This window comes from Notolepis coatsorum (assembly GCF_963971535.1).
Source record: "Notolepis coatsorum genome assembly, chromosome: 5".
Taxonomy (NCBI): domain Eukaryota; kingdom Metazoa; phylum Chordata; class Actinopteri; order Aulopiformes; family Paralepididae; genus Notolepis; species Notolepis coatsorum.
In genome coordinates, this window is record NC_140169.1 from 116,604,463 (window position 1) to 116,620,962 (window position 16,500).

Below are 16,500 nucleotides of genomic sequence, written 5' to 3' on the forward strand. Positions count from 1 at the left end.
CCAGTGTTTCTGGTTGCGGCGGCGCGATAGTTAGATAACCTAAGTGGGGAACAACCAGGAGATCACTGTGACAGAGAGTAATGCGGTCTAAACAGTCATAAATCTTTAATTCAACTTCAGCCCTGATCATAACCATTTATTTTTAGATTTTTTTGTAATGTCAGATAAAAAATGAAGTACTCCCACTTTTCTGAAAAGAGTTGGTGTTAAATCTGACATTACAAAAAATCCATCAAAATCTGTGTTGCTGCTAATCATTGACACATGCCTAGCCTGTAATAATCCCCCCCAGAAAAATTTACTTTGCATTTGATATATTGAAAATATTTGACTTGATATTTTTTTTACAATAATTTGTGATGCCATCACACAAACTGGCATTTAAAGGGTAAACATTAAAATGTTTATTGAATATGTGTTTTCTTTTCTTTTTTACAATAATTTGTGATGCCCATCATAAACACTGGCATTTAAAGGGTAAAATTTCAAAAATGCCTGCACCTGAATGCAGGAAATTAAGTTTTTGTAACAAAATAATTGTGTGTGTGTGTGTGTGTGTGTGTGTGTGTGTGTGTGTGAGTGAGAGAATGACGGACAATTGCTTGCTGTGTGAGAGAGAGAGAGAGAGAGAGAGAGAGAGAGAGAGAGAGAGAAAGAGATAGAAACAGAATTAAGTACATTTGCTGAAATACAGTTCTTAATTTTCTCACTTGCTATGTGAGAATGTTAGTTATTATGTTCTCAATGCCCCTTGCATTGTATGAGTTGTGTGGGAGCGTTTGCTAGTTCTAGTGCTATCCCTTTGTACATTGTGGCTGTGTCTGACAAAAGTTAACAATAAATAATGGTATTAGGAATACATTTGCCTCCTGCGTGAACTGTGCATAGCTGAATAGACTGTATTTTAACGCCGGTCATATGGTAATACTTGGAGAGCCAGCTACGTTCTCAGGTGGTACTTGGTGTAAAAAGTTTGAGAACCACTGGTCTAGCAGCTAGCAAATAAAACAGTTAATTAGCATATTAGACCTATTTTTTATGAGATTACATTTTAGCTTTTGTAATCATTCTTTTTGTTTAAACACAAAGTTCTTGACATCAAAATAGTTGAGCCAATCCCTCAACAATTCCACTTGGGGTGGAGGCAACAGTGTAGCAGTAGTGTAGAACATTATGTTTAAAATATAATTTAAATAAAAGAAACATGAATTAGTTCTCCTTATGATTGTCTATGGTTGTTTCTCCAGAGTCCTAGAGTTTAAGGAGCATGAGGGCAGGAACCCTCGTCTGCTGGTGGCCAAGATGGGGCAGGACGGCCATGACAGAGGAGCCAAGGTCATTGCCACTGGGTTTGCTGACCTGGGCTTCGATGTGGATATTGGACCACTGTTTCAGGTCAGTAACAACAGAGTGGGATAGACTCAGCGCAGTCAAATGAAAGCTTTTTCTCCATTAAAATCACTGTCTGAGTCAAATGTGATGGCGATTGAGTAGATTTAATTTGGTCTTGATTCCCCATATTTCACGGGTCAGGGTCTGAAGTCTGTTAATTTCAGAGGAAAGACATCTCAGCATTCAACTGATATACAAAGGTCATGTGAAATTATGGGTTTAATGAAGGTCAGACCCTCCCCTTTGGGAGACGAACACAACAAAACCATTTAACCAGGCTGGCTGTGGGAGAAGACCTTCAATGTGTAGATGTCCAGGTGCTATTCACTGTTGGGTGAGGTTCCCATTTAATGAAGATTTAAGCTTACAGAAAAGTTACTTAGTTGAATAATACTGGTAAATTTATATTGTGGTGTTATGATGGCTGTGTCCAAGCCGTAAAAACTGTGAGACCTCCCCATCACCCATTCCTCATTAGACCTGTTGCACCTGTGCCCATATATATTTCACCAGTGTTGGGAAAGTTCACTTTATACATGAACTAGTTCAGTTCACAGTTCACATATTTTTTTTTATTTTATTGATCTTTTTCCCCCTCCATTTTCCTCCGATTTTTCTCCCATCCCAATGTTAGTCGTTATGCCAATTCCAAATCCCCTTCCTGGTCGCTGCGTACTTACCCCCCACAGTCGGTCTTGGAGAGTGGAGGCTATCACGTGCTTCCTCCGACACACGTCCAGCCAATCAACCGCTTCTTTTCACCTGGCAGCGCGGATTCTCATTGAGAGGGCGTAGCATGTGGAAGGATCACACTATCCCACTCAAGTCCTATCCGCGCTTAGCAGGCGCCCCGACCGAACTGTAGGAGTCGCTGTTTACAACGACCCGGACCTACCCCGCCAGCTTCTCCCACCCTCTAATACTGCCAATTGTATTAGTGTGAACGGCCAGCCAAGCTGGTGACAACCCCGGAGCTGTGAGCTGGATTCGAACAGGCGAATCTAGCCGCTCCGGGGTTTGGTGACGAACGCAATCTCCGTTACGCCACCTGACCGCCCCAGTTCACACATTTTTAAATGAACTAGTTCAGTTCATAGTTCAAAATTAAAAATTTTGAACTAAAGTTGATCGTTTCAAAAATGAACTAATTTATAGTTTATAGTTCTTTTTTCAATACGTTGCTGCGAGCTATTATTTTTCAAATTTATTGCCACAACCCATAATAGAACCACAGAATACTGGCATTTCCATGACACTTTGCTGCCGCCCATTCATCCACACTAGTAGCAGCTGCAGCTTTCATCTCTACAGTATATTTTCAAAAACACGAGGAAAAACGTGCTGCTTGAATGGTCTTTATTAAGTATAATATAAATATACTTAAAGTACCAAAAGTGAAAGTAGTCATTGGGCAAATATAAACATGTGCCGACATAACTCTGTACTAACACAACACGAGGTAGGACCAGGCTGAGGTATGAATTGATTGATTGATTGATTGAAAACTTTATTAACAGATTGCAGAATGGGTACAGTACAGTACAGCTCAATACATACAATTGTTAAGGGGATGCAGACCAGAGAAAGACTTTCGTCTTGTTTACATCAGGGTCCCCCATTTTCAATTCATCGTAACATATATGACATACATGACATACAGATAGACAGTACTGCTACATCTATACATTTATGACATACCAGATTTGCAATTACAGTACTGTTTGTGATACAAAAGGAGTCCAGAAAGAAAAAGTATATACATTTGACGTAGAAACTGTACATTGGATTGGGTAGGTGGGGGTGGGGGGGGACTGTACATTGGAGGTGGTTGGGTGGGTGGGGGGGGGGGGGGGGGGTTGGGTAGGAGTAGGAGTGGGGGGGGGGGGGGGGTGGGTTGGGTAGGAGGGGTGGGTGGGGGACACTGTACAACTGTACAAACAAAACTGTACATTGGATTATTGACAAGACCATACTTGGTAATTTACTGTACATTGGAGGGGGTAGTGTACGGACATTTACAGGGGCCAGTTTCGAGTTGCAGTCTCCCTTAGGTGTTTTTTGAGAGTGTTTTTGAAAGTGGGTAGTGATTCACATTCCTTTACAGCTTTGGGTAGGGCGTTCCACATTGATGTGGCATAATTGCGAAACGTGTTTAGTCCCTTGTTTGAGCCGAATCTGGGTTTAACATGATTTGTGGAGCTCCCTCTGGTGTTGTGATCGTGGTATTCACTGACCTTTGGGAAGTATTTTGACATGTACATGGGTACCTTGGTCGTGTAGTGTATCTTGTAGACCAGGCCCATTGCAAGTTGCTGTACTCTGTCGTCTACTCTAAGCCATCCTAGGTTGTCAAAGTGGGCAGGGGTGAGGTGGGTTCTAGGAGTAAGGTCAAGCAGTAGTCTGACCAGTTTGTTTTGAGATGTTTGTAATTTTGTTTTTAGCGCCTTTGAGGTGCTTTGGTACCATGAGGTGCAAGCATAGTCGTAGTACCCTTGAATGAGTGCTCCTGCTAGAGTCTTCAGGGTATTCTTGTTTACCAGTGAGGAGATCCGGTACAAGAATCGAGTTCGTTGGTTGACTTTTTTTTATTACATTGGATGCCATTTTGTCACAGGAAAGATTTGCCTCTAGGATGGAACCCAGGTAGGTAATATCTTCTTTCCTTGTGACAATATTGTCACCCACTGTAACTGAGAAGCCGTCGGTCTTGCTGAGTTTGTTATTTGAACCGAAGAGAATGGACTCTGTTTTGCCCATGTGTAATGATAGTTTGTTATCAGCGAGCCATATGCAGATTTTGCCTAGTGAAACTAAGGTTGTACCTCAAAGTTCAATATTCAAAGTGCAAAACATTTACTGACTTTAACTAAAACTCTTTTAAATGCTCATATTGTACACCGACGCCGCTTAGAGTCTGACTCTGAGCGAGTGCAGCGCCTTCTGAAAGTGCGAGTGCTGCTGCTCTACTACCAGACTTATGATTAAACATAATACCTACAGTATGATATAGATTTGATTTGAGAATAATAGCGGGTCCAGGCAAGAAACGGAAACGGAAATTATAGTATAATACACGCATAAGGCTATTCCTCAGCATTTCGGGAATTACCCTAGACCAGGAGTTCCCAAACTTTTTCAGCTCGAGACCCAAAAGAGAAATTTGGTGTTTCCCCGGGACCCAAACTTACAAAAATACATCATGAATTGCCATAACATACATTTATAGAGCGGCCGGGTAGTGCAGCGGACTAAGAGTCTGTCTACCACCACAGAGACAGTGGGATCGAATCCAGCTGTGGTGCTTCCGGGTTGGGCGACCGTCCATACTAACACAATTGGCAATGTTAGCGGGTGGGAAACCCGGCGAGGGTGGGTCCTGGTCGTTGTAAACAGCGACTCCTACAGTTCGGTCGGGGCGCCTGCACAGCAAGGGAAGGATCTAGGAGAGGTAGTGTGACCTTCCACACGTTAAGGCCCTCCCATAGTCGAGCAGACTGTACACAGAGCAACTCCGCGGAGGTCCGCGCGGACTCAAAGGGAGTCAAAGCAGACCCACAGCAGAGTGCAAAGTGCGAAGCTCCTATTTTCTGACGCGCGGACGTCCGCTGAGATCAAAAGCGCAAAGAGTCCGCGCGGACCTCCGCGGAGTCTGCTCTGTGTACAGTCTGCTCGACTATGGGAGGGCCTTTACACTCTCCCAGTGAGAGTCCGCGCTGCCAGGTGAAAAGAAGCAGTGGGCTGGGTACACATGTGTCGGAGGAAGCATGTGATAGTCTCCACCCTCCCGGACGCCTATTCTTTAATCCCAGCCGAAGAGTGCTGCCGAGTGCTTCCGCGTTTTCCCTGAATGGCCGCGACACGCCCCGCGGCAGCGGCAGAGCGGAGCGGCAGAGCTTGCGGCATTATGTAGCCGTAATCCCAGCTGTTTTTCCATCGATGCTTAGCTCAACTGGTACCCCGCCGTGCTGTGGAGCCTGCGGTGCGGTTGGTCACAAGTTCGAATCACTTCAATTTTTTTTTCTTCTCTTTTTTACGTTTATCATCTCTCGCTATAAACGTGCATTCTTTCGCTGGTTAAGGTTAGGCATTATTTCGGAGTTGGTTAAGGTTAGGGTTAAGTTAAGGTTAGGGTTAAGGTTAGGCATTATTTCGGAGTTGGTTAAGGTTAGGGTTAAGGTTAGGCATTATTTCGGAGTTGGTTAAGGTTAGGGTTTGTCGCAGAGAATGCCTGTCTGTCTTTCTTGACGTGGAGGATGCAGCCTATTTCCGCACTGCCGCTCTCTCGCGCTGCCGCGGTCACATGGGCGTCATGGCCAATCAGAGAAACGCGACGCACTCTTCGGCTGGGATTAATATAGACGCCTCCCGGACCGACGGTAGGGGGTAGAGTGCGCAACGACCAGGAAGGGGATTGGGAATTGGCATGACAACTAACATTGGGATGGGAGAAAAAATGGAAAAAGAAGGGGGGAAAAGATAATAATAAAAAAAAACATACATTTATAAACTACTGATAAAGAACACAACAAACCATGAATTTCAAATGTATATGAAATGTATTTATTTAATTATAAAAGTACATCACAGCAATAATCAGAGTGTAATGTTAAGTTGCTCACCACCTCATAACATAATATTACATTTGTACATAATAACATTATGTACATACAATTTTGTAACACTTTTAAAAACAAACATGTTCTACTCTCCTTTCTATTTCTCACCCCTTTTTCAACTCTCCATTTCTTACCCCCTCCCTCCCTCCTTCCCTCAACCTTAAACCCCAACATTGAGCAACATTCTGATTAATTTGTACTGACTTATTTAAAAATTCTGACCTGACCTGACATGCTAGAAGGGGTATAATATTTAATCTATGGCACAATGAAATCTAATGAGAGGTATGTGGCTGGTTGAAGTTTTCAACCAGCAGATCTATTCTGGGCTTGGTTTTTGAAAGTGCTATTATGAGGTCATGCTGAGCATTTAGTCTGTTTCTGTATTTGATTTTCAGGTATGCTAGAGTAGAAAACCCAGATTCACATAAGTATGTGGTGCCAAACTGAATCAACACATCTACAGCTCGCGACCCAGAGTTTGGGAAACACTGATCTAGATAATGCTCTCTCCTCTAGCTATGCTAGTTTATTATTGTCTTGTGATATTGACAGTATCACATCATCAGAGTATGTTTATGCTTAACCTGTTCCACCCCAGGTGAAAATCTGCATAAAATGTATACCTAGGTAAATGGAATATTGCTCCACTTCTACAAGGGCTATTTGCATATTCTTGGTATCTAGGAACATCTATGGACCTCAATGAATGTATCCTCAGTGTCAGAAATATTGTGTCTATTACTAGGCTTGCTTAAATTGTGATGAAACAAAGGAAAATATGAATTATGATTTTTCTTTTCATCTTTGACAGTGAATAAAACCATGATAATAATGACCAAACTTAAGAAGAACTGCCACTGAGCTCATTCAGTACCCTCTTGAGATCATGTGTACAAAAGATCTAAGGAAATTAATAAAGGGAAGATGATCAAATTGAAGGTTTTGTATATACAGTACTGAATTCTCCCATCCGGACCAATGCAATTTGAAATATTATTATAGAATATAGAATATATGCTTATACATTACCTTATTATAGCCAATTCGCACATTTATATATATATATACATATAGTATCTTTCAAATGGCCGAGTTCAATTTGGATATAGTATCACCAGGCGTGCATAATAACATATACTGATATTTAATGTAATCAACTGTACTTTTTTATTTCCCCCACAGTGTAACCATTTTGTAACTAATTTCAGATCTAATTCTTCCTACATGATTACAATAGTGTGGAGAAACTGACTGTGTTTCAATATTTGTCAAAAACGTTACCTTTTGTAGCTTATTATCGCGAATCATAACAATTATTGATATGATTCATTCAGAACGCTGAACTTTGAAACACCATAGTGGACCACAGGAAGTGTAGAACGGAGAAATTCCAACACTGAACGATAGCTAGCAATCCCCTCTTCAAAATGGCCGCAAAAAGATTCCAATTCCCATGGTTCAACATTTCCATTTCCGCTTCCGGGTCAAAAAACGAGTGGAAAATAAAAACTTAAAATGATATAAATACACTTTTAACCTATTGCTAAACTATTGCCAACCTAACGTTTTACATTCTACATGTATTTGTGACATAGTAGTGATAATAATACTTGAAAACGGTTGATTTTAAAATCACAAATTATTTTGCATCTTTATAAAAATATTAATATATGATAATAATGTCAAAAGGGGTCGGTACCGACCCTGTCGAGTGGAACAGGCTTTCTTCCTGCTGTATGGGGTTGCTGTTCTCCTGAGGTCTAAAGTTGGTAAACATATCTGCTGTACAATAAAGAAAGACACTAGCATACTACTGTAGCTGCTGTGTGAAAACCAACATTCCCCTTATATAGTTATCCTGATTATTATTGTATTATCTTGCTGACTGTAGACGCCCCTGGAGGTGGCCCAGCAGGCGGTGGATGCAGACGTCCATTGTGTTGGTGTGAGCTCGCTGGCAGCAGGACATAAAACCCTGGTCCCCGAACTCATCAAGGAGCTGAGGAACCTCAACAGGCCTGACATCCTCGTCATCTGCGGGGGCGTCATCCCGCCACAGGTAACCCCCAAGTCCACCCTGCCTCGTTTCCCATCGCCCTCCATTAGGGCTTGTAGTGGCAGCTGGTCCATAGAGAGCGCTAGGCTGCCGCCCCCCCTGGTGGAAAGAAGAAAGAAGAAAGAAATGGTTTTGGATTTTTCTATAATAGTCGATTTCGACCGCTAAAAATATAATAAACATTTTTAAAATAAATAATAATTACTCATTTTAAGTATGTTTGTGTTTAAAATGCACAATAATGTGTAATATATCAAATATAAATCATTGTTTGTGCGTCCTATTCATCCCCCCTCTCTCTTCTCGGGCGCTAGAAATCAGCACCAGCGTCAGTGCGCAACTCAGCCAATTGAAAAATTCACAGGGCAACATAATGAACCTAGCAACTCAATTTAATCCAATCAGCGTCTTCAAATATGATGCCTGAGAGCGCTTTTCTCTAGCGCCCGAAGTAGAGTCTATTCACTCTATTGGCTTAGCGTGGCATTCGTGTGACATCACGTCCCGTCCACCAAGAAATCCCATATAGTGTTGTTGTCGTCGTCGGAAATTGATAATAATCACAAGATACTGTACATTCAGACAGTGTTGGATCTAACAAAATTGATTTATATGGACACGTTTATGGAAAGTTCAAGCCCGGACCACAAAGCTTCTCGAAGGGTTAAGCATGACATGCGACGGCTCGATGGTAATTCATACAGTACGTAACGTGATGTTCTACCGGCAGCAAAACAAGTGAGTCTATAACAATATATACTGTCCTGTAGTTACTGAAACTGATTGAATATGGCACCGCCCCACCTAGAATTATTTTCACCAGCTGCCACTGGCTTGTAACACCGGGAAATGTAATAACACTGGGAAATGGAATAACTTTTTCCTTTAGAAGGACTTTATAATATAATAACCCAGTAATAACAGTAATAACCCTTGAATTTGTCACTTGGATATTGGTCAAATCCAGACTGCTCTATAAACAATGAATGATGCACTGAGTTTGTGTTTGTCTGAGCTCTGACACTCTTATTTTCAACTTCTTGTTCTTTTAGTTATTATGTTTATTTTTAATACCTTTTTTATGAACACTACACTGGCGGGGATGTCATACGACCGCCAGTCACTTATGGACCTAAACTCCAGACTGAAAGAGGAGTTTAGCGATACTTTATGCTAAGATTGGCCATCAGAGATTCACCGGGACAACAATGGAATGAACGGCGGCGCGTTCTCAAGACGACAGAAACACAGAGGAAAAAGAGGGGAAATTCTGAATAGGTTAAAAAGCTCAGCTTACCGGACAGCGTTACCATCGATCCTCCTGGCAAATGTGAGATTGCTTGAAAATAAAATGGATGATCTCAGGGCGAGGATTCGATTCCAACGGGAGACTGCAATATCTTTTGTCTGACAGAGACATGGCTAACGCCATTAACACAATTCATCACCCCGTCAGAGTCATTCTCCGTCTTTCGAGCGGAGCGAGCGTGTATATTTTCCCTAACGGAGTTGCACTTCTGCGTTCGGTTTGCGCGATCTGATTGGCCACTGATGTTTTTTTCAGCGCCAATCGCGTTACTCCTAACAATCGCGCCAGCAGGCTGTTACCCTAACCTTAACCAACTAACCCTAACCTTAACCCTAACCTTAACCAACTAACCCTAACCTTAACCCTAACCTTAACCAACTAACCCTAACCTTAACCCTAACCTTAACCAACTCCGGAAAAGAGCGACTTTGAAAGAGTCGCCAAGCTTAACCAGTTTGTTAGGAGTAGCGAGATTGGCGCTGAAAAAATCTTCAGTGGCCAATCAGATCCCGCAAACGAAGTGCAACTCCGTTAGGGAAAATATACACGCGGACAGGACAGCTGAATCCCGAGAAATCCTAAGGAGGATTCCTTACAAACAACAGATGGTGCAGCCAGGGGCTGTGAAAATCCTCTCCCGCTCCTGCTCGCCGGACCTAGAACATTTTACCATTCTGTGTCGTCTGTTCTATCTCCCTCGAGAGTTCACAGCAGTCATCGTCACCGCAGTTTACATCCCACCGCAAGCAGATACCGACAAAGCACTGTCGGACCTCTAGGACTAACTGAACCAACACCAAATCAAATATCCATGGTGGTGGTCGGCTACTTCAATAAAGCGAACCTAAAAAAGGTTATGCCAAACTTTTACCAGCACATCAAATGTACCACCAGGGGAGGGAACACTTTGGATCACTGCTATACCCCGTATAAGCAGGGTTACAAGGCGACCCCGGCCTCTCCGTTTGGCAAAAGCGATCATGATGCCATTTTCATCATGCCCGGATATAAACAGAGAGCCTGAGAGGCTGTAGTGTCGCGAGAGGTGACGCGGTGGTCCGAGCAGTCAGAGGCCATGTTACAGGACGCACTGGATGACGTCGACTGGGACATGCTCCGGTCGAGTTCCAGTGACGTCAGTGAATACACTAACCCTAACCCTAACCCAGCAGCCTAGATGACCACAGACCGGTGGCACTCCCTCTGTGGTCATGAAATGCTTTGAGAGGCTGGTCAATTTTACACACAATCATAGCCGCTCACACACGCACGCTCACGGAGCGATCTCCTCTCTCCCCTCTCTCTCTCTCTCTCTCTCTCTCTCTCTCTCTTCTCTCTCTCTCTCTCTCTCTCTCTCTCTCTCCTCCTCTCTCTCTCTCTCTCTCTCTCTCTCTCTCTCTCTCTCTCTCTCTCTCTCTCTCTCTCTCTCTCTCTCTCTCTCTCTCTCTCTCTCTCTCTCTCTCTCTCTCTCTCTCTCTCTCTCTCTCTCTCTCTCTCTCTCTCTCTCTCTCTCTCTCTCTCTCTCTCTCTCTCTCTCTCTCTCTCTCTCCTCTCTCTCCTCTCTCTCCCTCTCCTCTCTCTCTCTCGTATGTATCACGCTGTGTGGGTGACTGTCACTCAAAGCGCTTTGCGAGTATGGGCGGCCCAAAACAGGCTTGAAATCTTGAAGTGGAAAAATGCTGCTTAGAGTACTGATTAGAAATCCAAACAATGATTTAAAAAAAAAAGAAAAAACGTACAGTTGTGTTCCATAGACTCACAGGAATTGTGTAAAATTGCCGAAATAGTGAAAGGAATAGCAAAACAGGGGACCTTTAACATGTCTAGTTATCTTTTATTATTATTACTATTGTTTTATTGCACAATCGAAGCGGGCATGGCCAACCGCATTTCACTGTATGCCTGGTAGTTATGTGATGAATAAACTATTGAATCTTGAATCTAGAAGTCACTAATTAAATTAAATAAACTGTAACAAATAGAGGACTAGGGAGACATCAATCGGTCGAGCTTTAATTATCACACAATATGCAATGTGCTTTAGAAACACCAACAGCAGGCATTTAAAAGAAGTGTCAGACAAGAAGTGTTTTACAAAAGAAGCACGAGGTGGATGCTGATACATAAATGTAAAATATACTAGATTCAAAGAAATACAATAAATGGAGAAATCAGTTGGCAGGTCTTGATGTGACATGAGGCCAGCTAGAGCAGCACCATCTCTGGCCACACTTTTGGGATTTATTTCTATTTCTGTCACACTAGCTTAACACTTTGATCGCCATGGTTCAAATTCATAATTTACCATCCCTAGCCAGCTCTATTTGTCTATGGAGAAGTTCCCCTTCTTTGCAGGGCTATAACTTTTTAAATTCTATTGCTAAATTGCCATTATTATGGCCCATTCAATGTCCTATATCCATTGTTCAGGGTGTAGCAACGATATACTTTTTCATTCACATATTCATACTAAAATATGGTCTAAAGTATAAGTATGTTTTTATCGTATGGGCGGCTACGTGGCGTAGTGGGCAAGGCGCTCGCCACGAATGACGGAGACGCTGGGCTTGCCTGTTCGAGCCCAGCGCTCCACATTGCTTTCAGTTTAGCTGGTCGTTCATACTAATACACATTGGCCGTATTAGGGGGTGGGAAACTGATGGGTGGGGATCGGGCGTTGTGGACAGCGACTCCTACAGGTCGGTTGGTGCGCCTGCGCAGTAGAATCAGGAAGTGTCGGGGGCAGCGTGAGCCTCCCACGCGTTACTCCTCGCCACTGAGAGATCGAGCTGCACAGGTGAAAAGATGCGACTGCTGTTACCTCAAGTACCGGAGGGGACTTGTGCTATGTATGACTTAGTCCACATTGCAGCCGGCTTGTGGGAGGCAAGAAACAGCGTTCGTGACAGGGGAGGGTTGAATTGGATGATACGAAATTGGGATGGGAGAAAATATAGAAAATGGGAGAAAAAGTGGATAAAAAAAAAAGTATGTTTTTATCGTTTTCTGCAGCTTTCTCCAGAACTTGATTTATAGCTCCAAATGCATTATATTGATGATCAAATACAGTTTTGTAGCGATCGTTGCCAGATGAAAAATTTCAACTGGAGGTACTTCTAGAAGTTACTACGTATCATCTGATATTGACCGGATGGGCGAGGGGGCGTTTATAATTCCGTGGGCAACGTTATACCATTCATCTAGTGTGGGTCATATGATCATCAGATCAGTTAGTATAGAATACGTTAGAAAATAACGCTGGATCTTACCATATCTTCCTCGCGCCGTTGGACGATCAGCGTGGAGTAGACAGTTTTCGATTATGGGATGTTGATCCTGATGAACCATTTCCAGGTTGTATAATACTATATATGTCCAAATAACGTTGTTTATTGAGTTAGGGCGAGCGATTGATTATCCAGTGTGTTGAGATGGAGTCCGGCTACCGATCGCGAGTGCCCGGACGGATTATGGATGAGCACTTCCTGTTTGGCCACCAGATGGCGCTCTCGAACTGTTAGACAGTTGAGTGGAGCTCACCAGTACATCTCATGTCTCCGGAGATTTTTGAATTATTGATATCAAAGACGAGTTACGGCGTCTTCGGCAGAATGAGCATGGCGAGGAATGACGTCTAAACACGTCATCGGCGATTAAAGTGTTAAGGAGCACCTCGCACCTTGCTACCCAAATTACACTTTTTCCCAAGCGGCATGCTGCAGGCTAAGATAACATTGTGTTCTCTTAACTAGAAAAAGGAGAGTACAGGGCTACGTCTTGATCAGAAGTGTTTTCAAGAGGTGTGAGTCATACGAGGCCATGCTTGACACACGGTTTATTTTCAATGGTTCTATCGACCACGGCTAATGAAGGAGTTACTTGTAGTCTACAAAGTGGTAGTTCCTTCCCTATAGACTACATTATACATACATATACGTATACATAATTATAGACTACACATACATACATATAAGTAGATTAGAAATGGTCTATAAAAGGGTATATTAACCAAAACACTTGAGGATAGTGTGTGGCTTAACAAACAAAATTGTCAATTTATGTCCCTTAGTCCAATCATTGTAAGACTTGAAGCATTATGTTGAATAAAGATTAGGAAACATGTCTGTCTGTGCATTCAAATAAATAATAAGAGACAGAAAGACATACTGCGAGCTGTGTTGAGTAGACTGCAGCCCAGCGCTTCACTCACCTCCGCACAGATCAATAGTAGTGCCCCATGATGAGTCTTGTATTAGCCTGCCATGTCAAAGTTAAGTGGTGAGGACGGGTGCGACTGTGTGGCAGTTGAAGGATTTCCAGCTGTCCACCTTTTTCCTAAGCATTCCTGTCAAAAATGCCTTTGTGTGAAGAGGCTGTTCTCCCTCGTTACTGGCATGCGGATGGATCAGAGAAATCTCTGGAAGAGCGAGATTCAAGTCAGTACTCAGACATGCCAAGATTTTTTTTTATTTTCTATTTTTTTTTAAATTGTTCTCCCAACCCCCAATTTAGTCGTTATGCCAATTCCCTTCCTGGTCGTTGCACACTTACCCCCTACCGTCGGTCTGGGAGGGCGAAGACTACCACACGCTTCCTCCGACACATGTGGAGTCAACCAACTGCTTCTTTTCACCTGACAGCGAGGATTCTCACTGGGGGAGTGTAACGCGTGGGAGGATCACACTACCTCCCCCAGTTCCCTTCCTTGCTGAGCAGGCGCCCCAACCGACCTGTAGGAGTCGCTGTTTACAACGACCAGGATACATACCCCACCGGCTTCCCACCCGCTAACACTGCCAATTGTGTTAGTATGGACGACCGACCAAGCCGGAGGTACCGCTGACAGCTGGATTCGATCCCAGTGTATCTGCGGTGGTAGGCAGGCGCTTAGTCCGCTGCGCTACCCCGCTACCCTTACATGCCAAGAGTTTTATAAATATTGTTCTTTGTCAGAAGGCTCTACTAGAAATATAAATTCACCAAACACACTAAAGGCCTAATACACCTCTTCTGTACTGGTCACTCTTGCTCACAACTCTTAACTTAACTCTTAACGCTAGGGATGTCCGATATTATCGGCCTACCGATATTATCGGCCGATATCGGCATTAAAATGTGATATCGGAAAATATCGGTATCCGTTTTTTATTTTTATTTTATTTTAACATTTATATAACCTTTATTTACCCAGGCAAGCAAGTAAGAACACATTCTGATTTTATTTATTGTCAAAAGTATGCATAATGTTGTGTTAATTCCACAACAAGAGATATGTAATGTTAATTACATTAATTATTATAAAAAATTTTGGGGGGGCATGGGGGGGGGCATATATCGGTATCGGTTGATATCGGTATCGGAAATTAAGAGTTGGACAATATCGGTATATCGGTATCGGTAAAAAAGCCAATATCGAGCATCCCTACTTAACACATTATCTTTGTATACGTATATTTCCATCTGTAGTCTTGCACATCTGCTATGTACATAACACTCCTCTTCTGCACCAACCTGAATATGTATGTATTTATGCACACATGTATTTAATTCTGTTATAACTGTATGTAGTTAACTGTTACTACAATAACTCTGTACATACTTGTTAGATGTTCCGATAATCCCAGTGAGTGATGGATAGACGATAGTGTCCTGCGTTGTGTACTTTTTTAATGATCCCTCTGGTGTGCTCACGGAAACATCTGATAATCCCAGGCAGAATGAACACCTCACACGATTCAGTCGACAATCATCAAGGAGAACTTTATTCAACCAGACAGGGTAGTTTTACAGGAATAAAGTGGTCTTCCTTGACATACGCAGCTTGTGATAAGGTCCAGTGATTTAAAGTTCATTTGATAAAGTCCGTTAATAAAAGTCCAATTGATCAGCTCCTCATAATCCTCTCTCTCTCTCTCTGTTATTTCTCAACTGAAGATGAATCACCCCCCCCCCCCCCCCACCTCCTCCTGCTCCATCCTTATCTTAGGAATGCTGTTGTGACTGCTAGGCACCGGGTCGCCTAGCGACCTGCTCCAGTCTTGCCCTACTTACACTATCTGAAGAGAGGGGTCACACCTCTTCTCTGCCATGCAGAGAGTAACTGTTTTGCTCATCAACATTAATTCATATTATAATCACAGACGAATCACCACAATTCTTCAGTCCCTCCTTTTGATTCGACAGAACATATGTTCACTTGATTATACAGGATTAATTATTCCCCTAAATTATACCAGGGTTAATCAATAGATCCCCCCCCCCCCCCCCCCCTAGGCACCTTTCACTATCCTTACAGAGGTATCATTTCCATGGGCACCGAGGCCCCCTGTAAACGCCGTAACCGAGGCCCTGTTCCCCCCAACAAGACGCGCTGGATCAGGCAACGGACCAGACTGACAAACACCAGCACCACTGTCAGCACCAATACCATGGGCGCGGCCAACTGCATTAACATGGCTGACCATGAGCTCCCCGACAGCCACGCGAAAAAAGAGGACCCCCCAGAGCCAGAGGCCGGGGAAAATTGGGTCGCCATCTTCCGTATCAACTCTATCTGCTCCCTGAGGGGTTTGGAATTGTCTGGTATATAGAAACAACAGGTCGTGTTCAGGACCCGGCACAAACCTCCTGCCTTAGCATAGATCATGTCCAAACCCATCCGATTCTGCAAGGCCACCTGACGCATTTGCACCATTTCCTCATTGACCAGACCCAGAGCTGCCTGTGTTCGATTGGCTAAAGCCCCATAGGCTCCCGCCAACTTCCCCACATCCCATGTCAACAGCTCCACCCCCACCCCTGGTAACGAGAACATTAAGAGATCTTCCCCCACCCCGTGCTGTGTTACCAACCCCTCTATCGATCCTGACACCTCCTCCCTCCTATACCGATGACTGGAGTGCTGACTCGACTCGCTGGGGAGACCAACACCATGGATTCGCTCAACTGACTCCCAGGTCCGGTGCACGACCACTCCTGGGAGAACAAATGCCAGATAACAGGTGCCACTCCAGTCCTCCGGGAGGGACGTATATGCCGTCATTCCACAAACCCAGAACGCATTCTCCAAGGCGTGCAGGCCTCGGATACCTTTCGGTATACAGCGCGTGGTCTTCACACTACAC

General features: G+C 43.5%; 1 protein-coding gene across 3 annotated transcripts in view; it reads left to right on the top strand.

Moving 5' to 3' along the window:
* Nucleotides 1-16,500, top strand: part of mmut (methylmalonyl CoA mutase) — an 89,990-nt gene that overhangs the window by 53,119 nt on the left and 20,371 nt on the right. For all 3 annotated transcript variants that reach the window (XM_084314966.1, XM_084314968.1, XM_084314967.1), the window contains exons 11-12: nucleotides 1,248-1,395; nucleotides 7,903-8,070. In XM_084314966.1, the coding sequence (XP_084171092.1) occupies nucleotides 1,248-1,395; nucleotides 7,903-8,070 (316 nt within the window). The remainder of the gene's footprint in view (nucleotides 1-1,247; nucleotides 1,396-7,902; nucleotides 8,071-16,500) is intronic.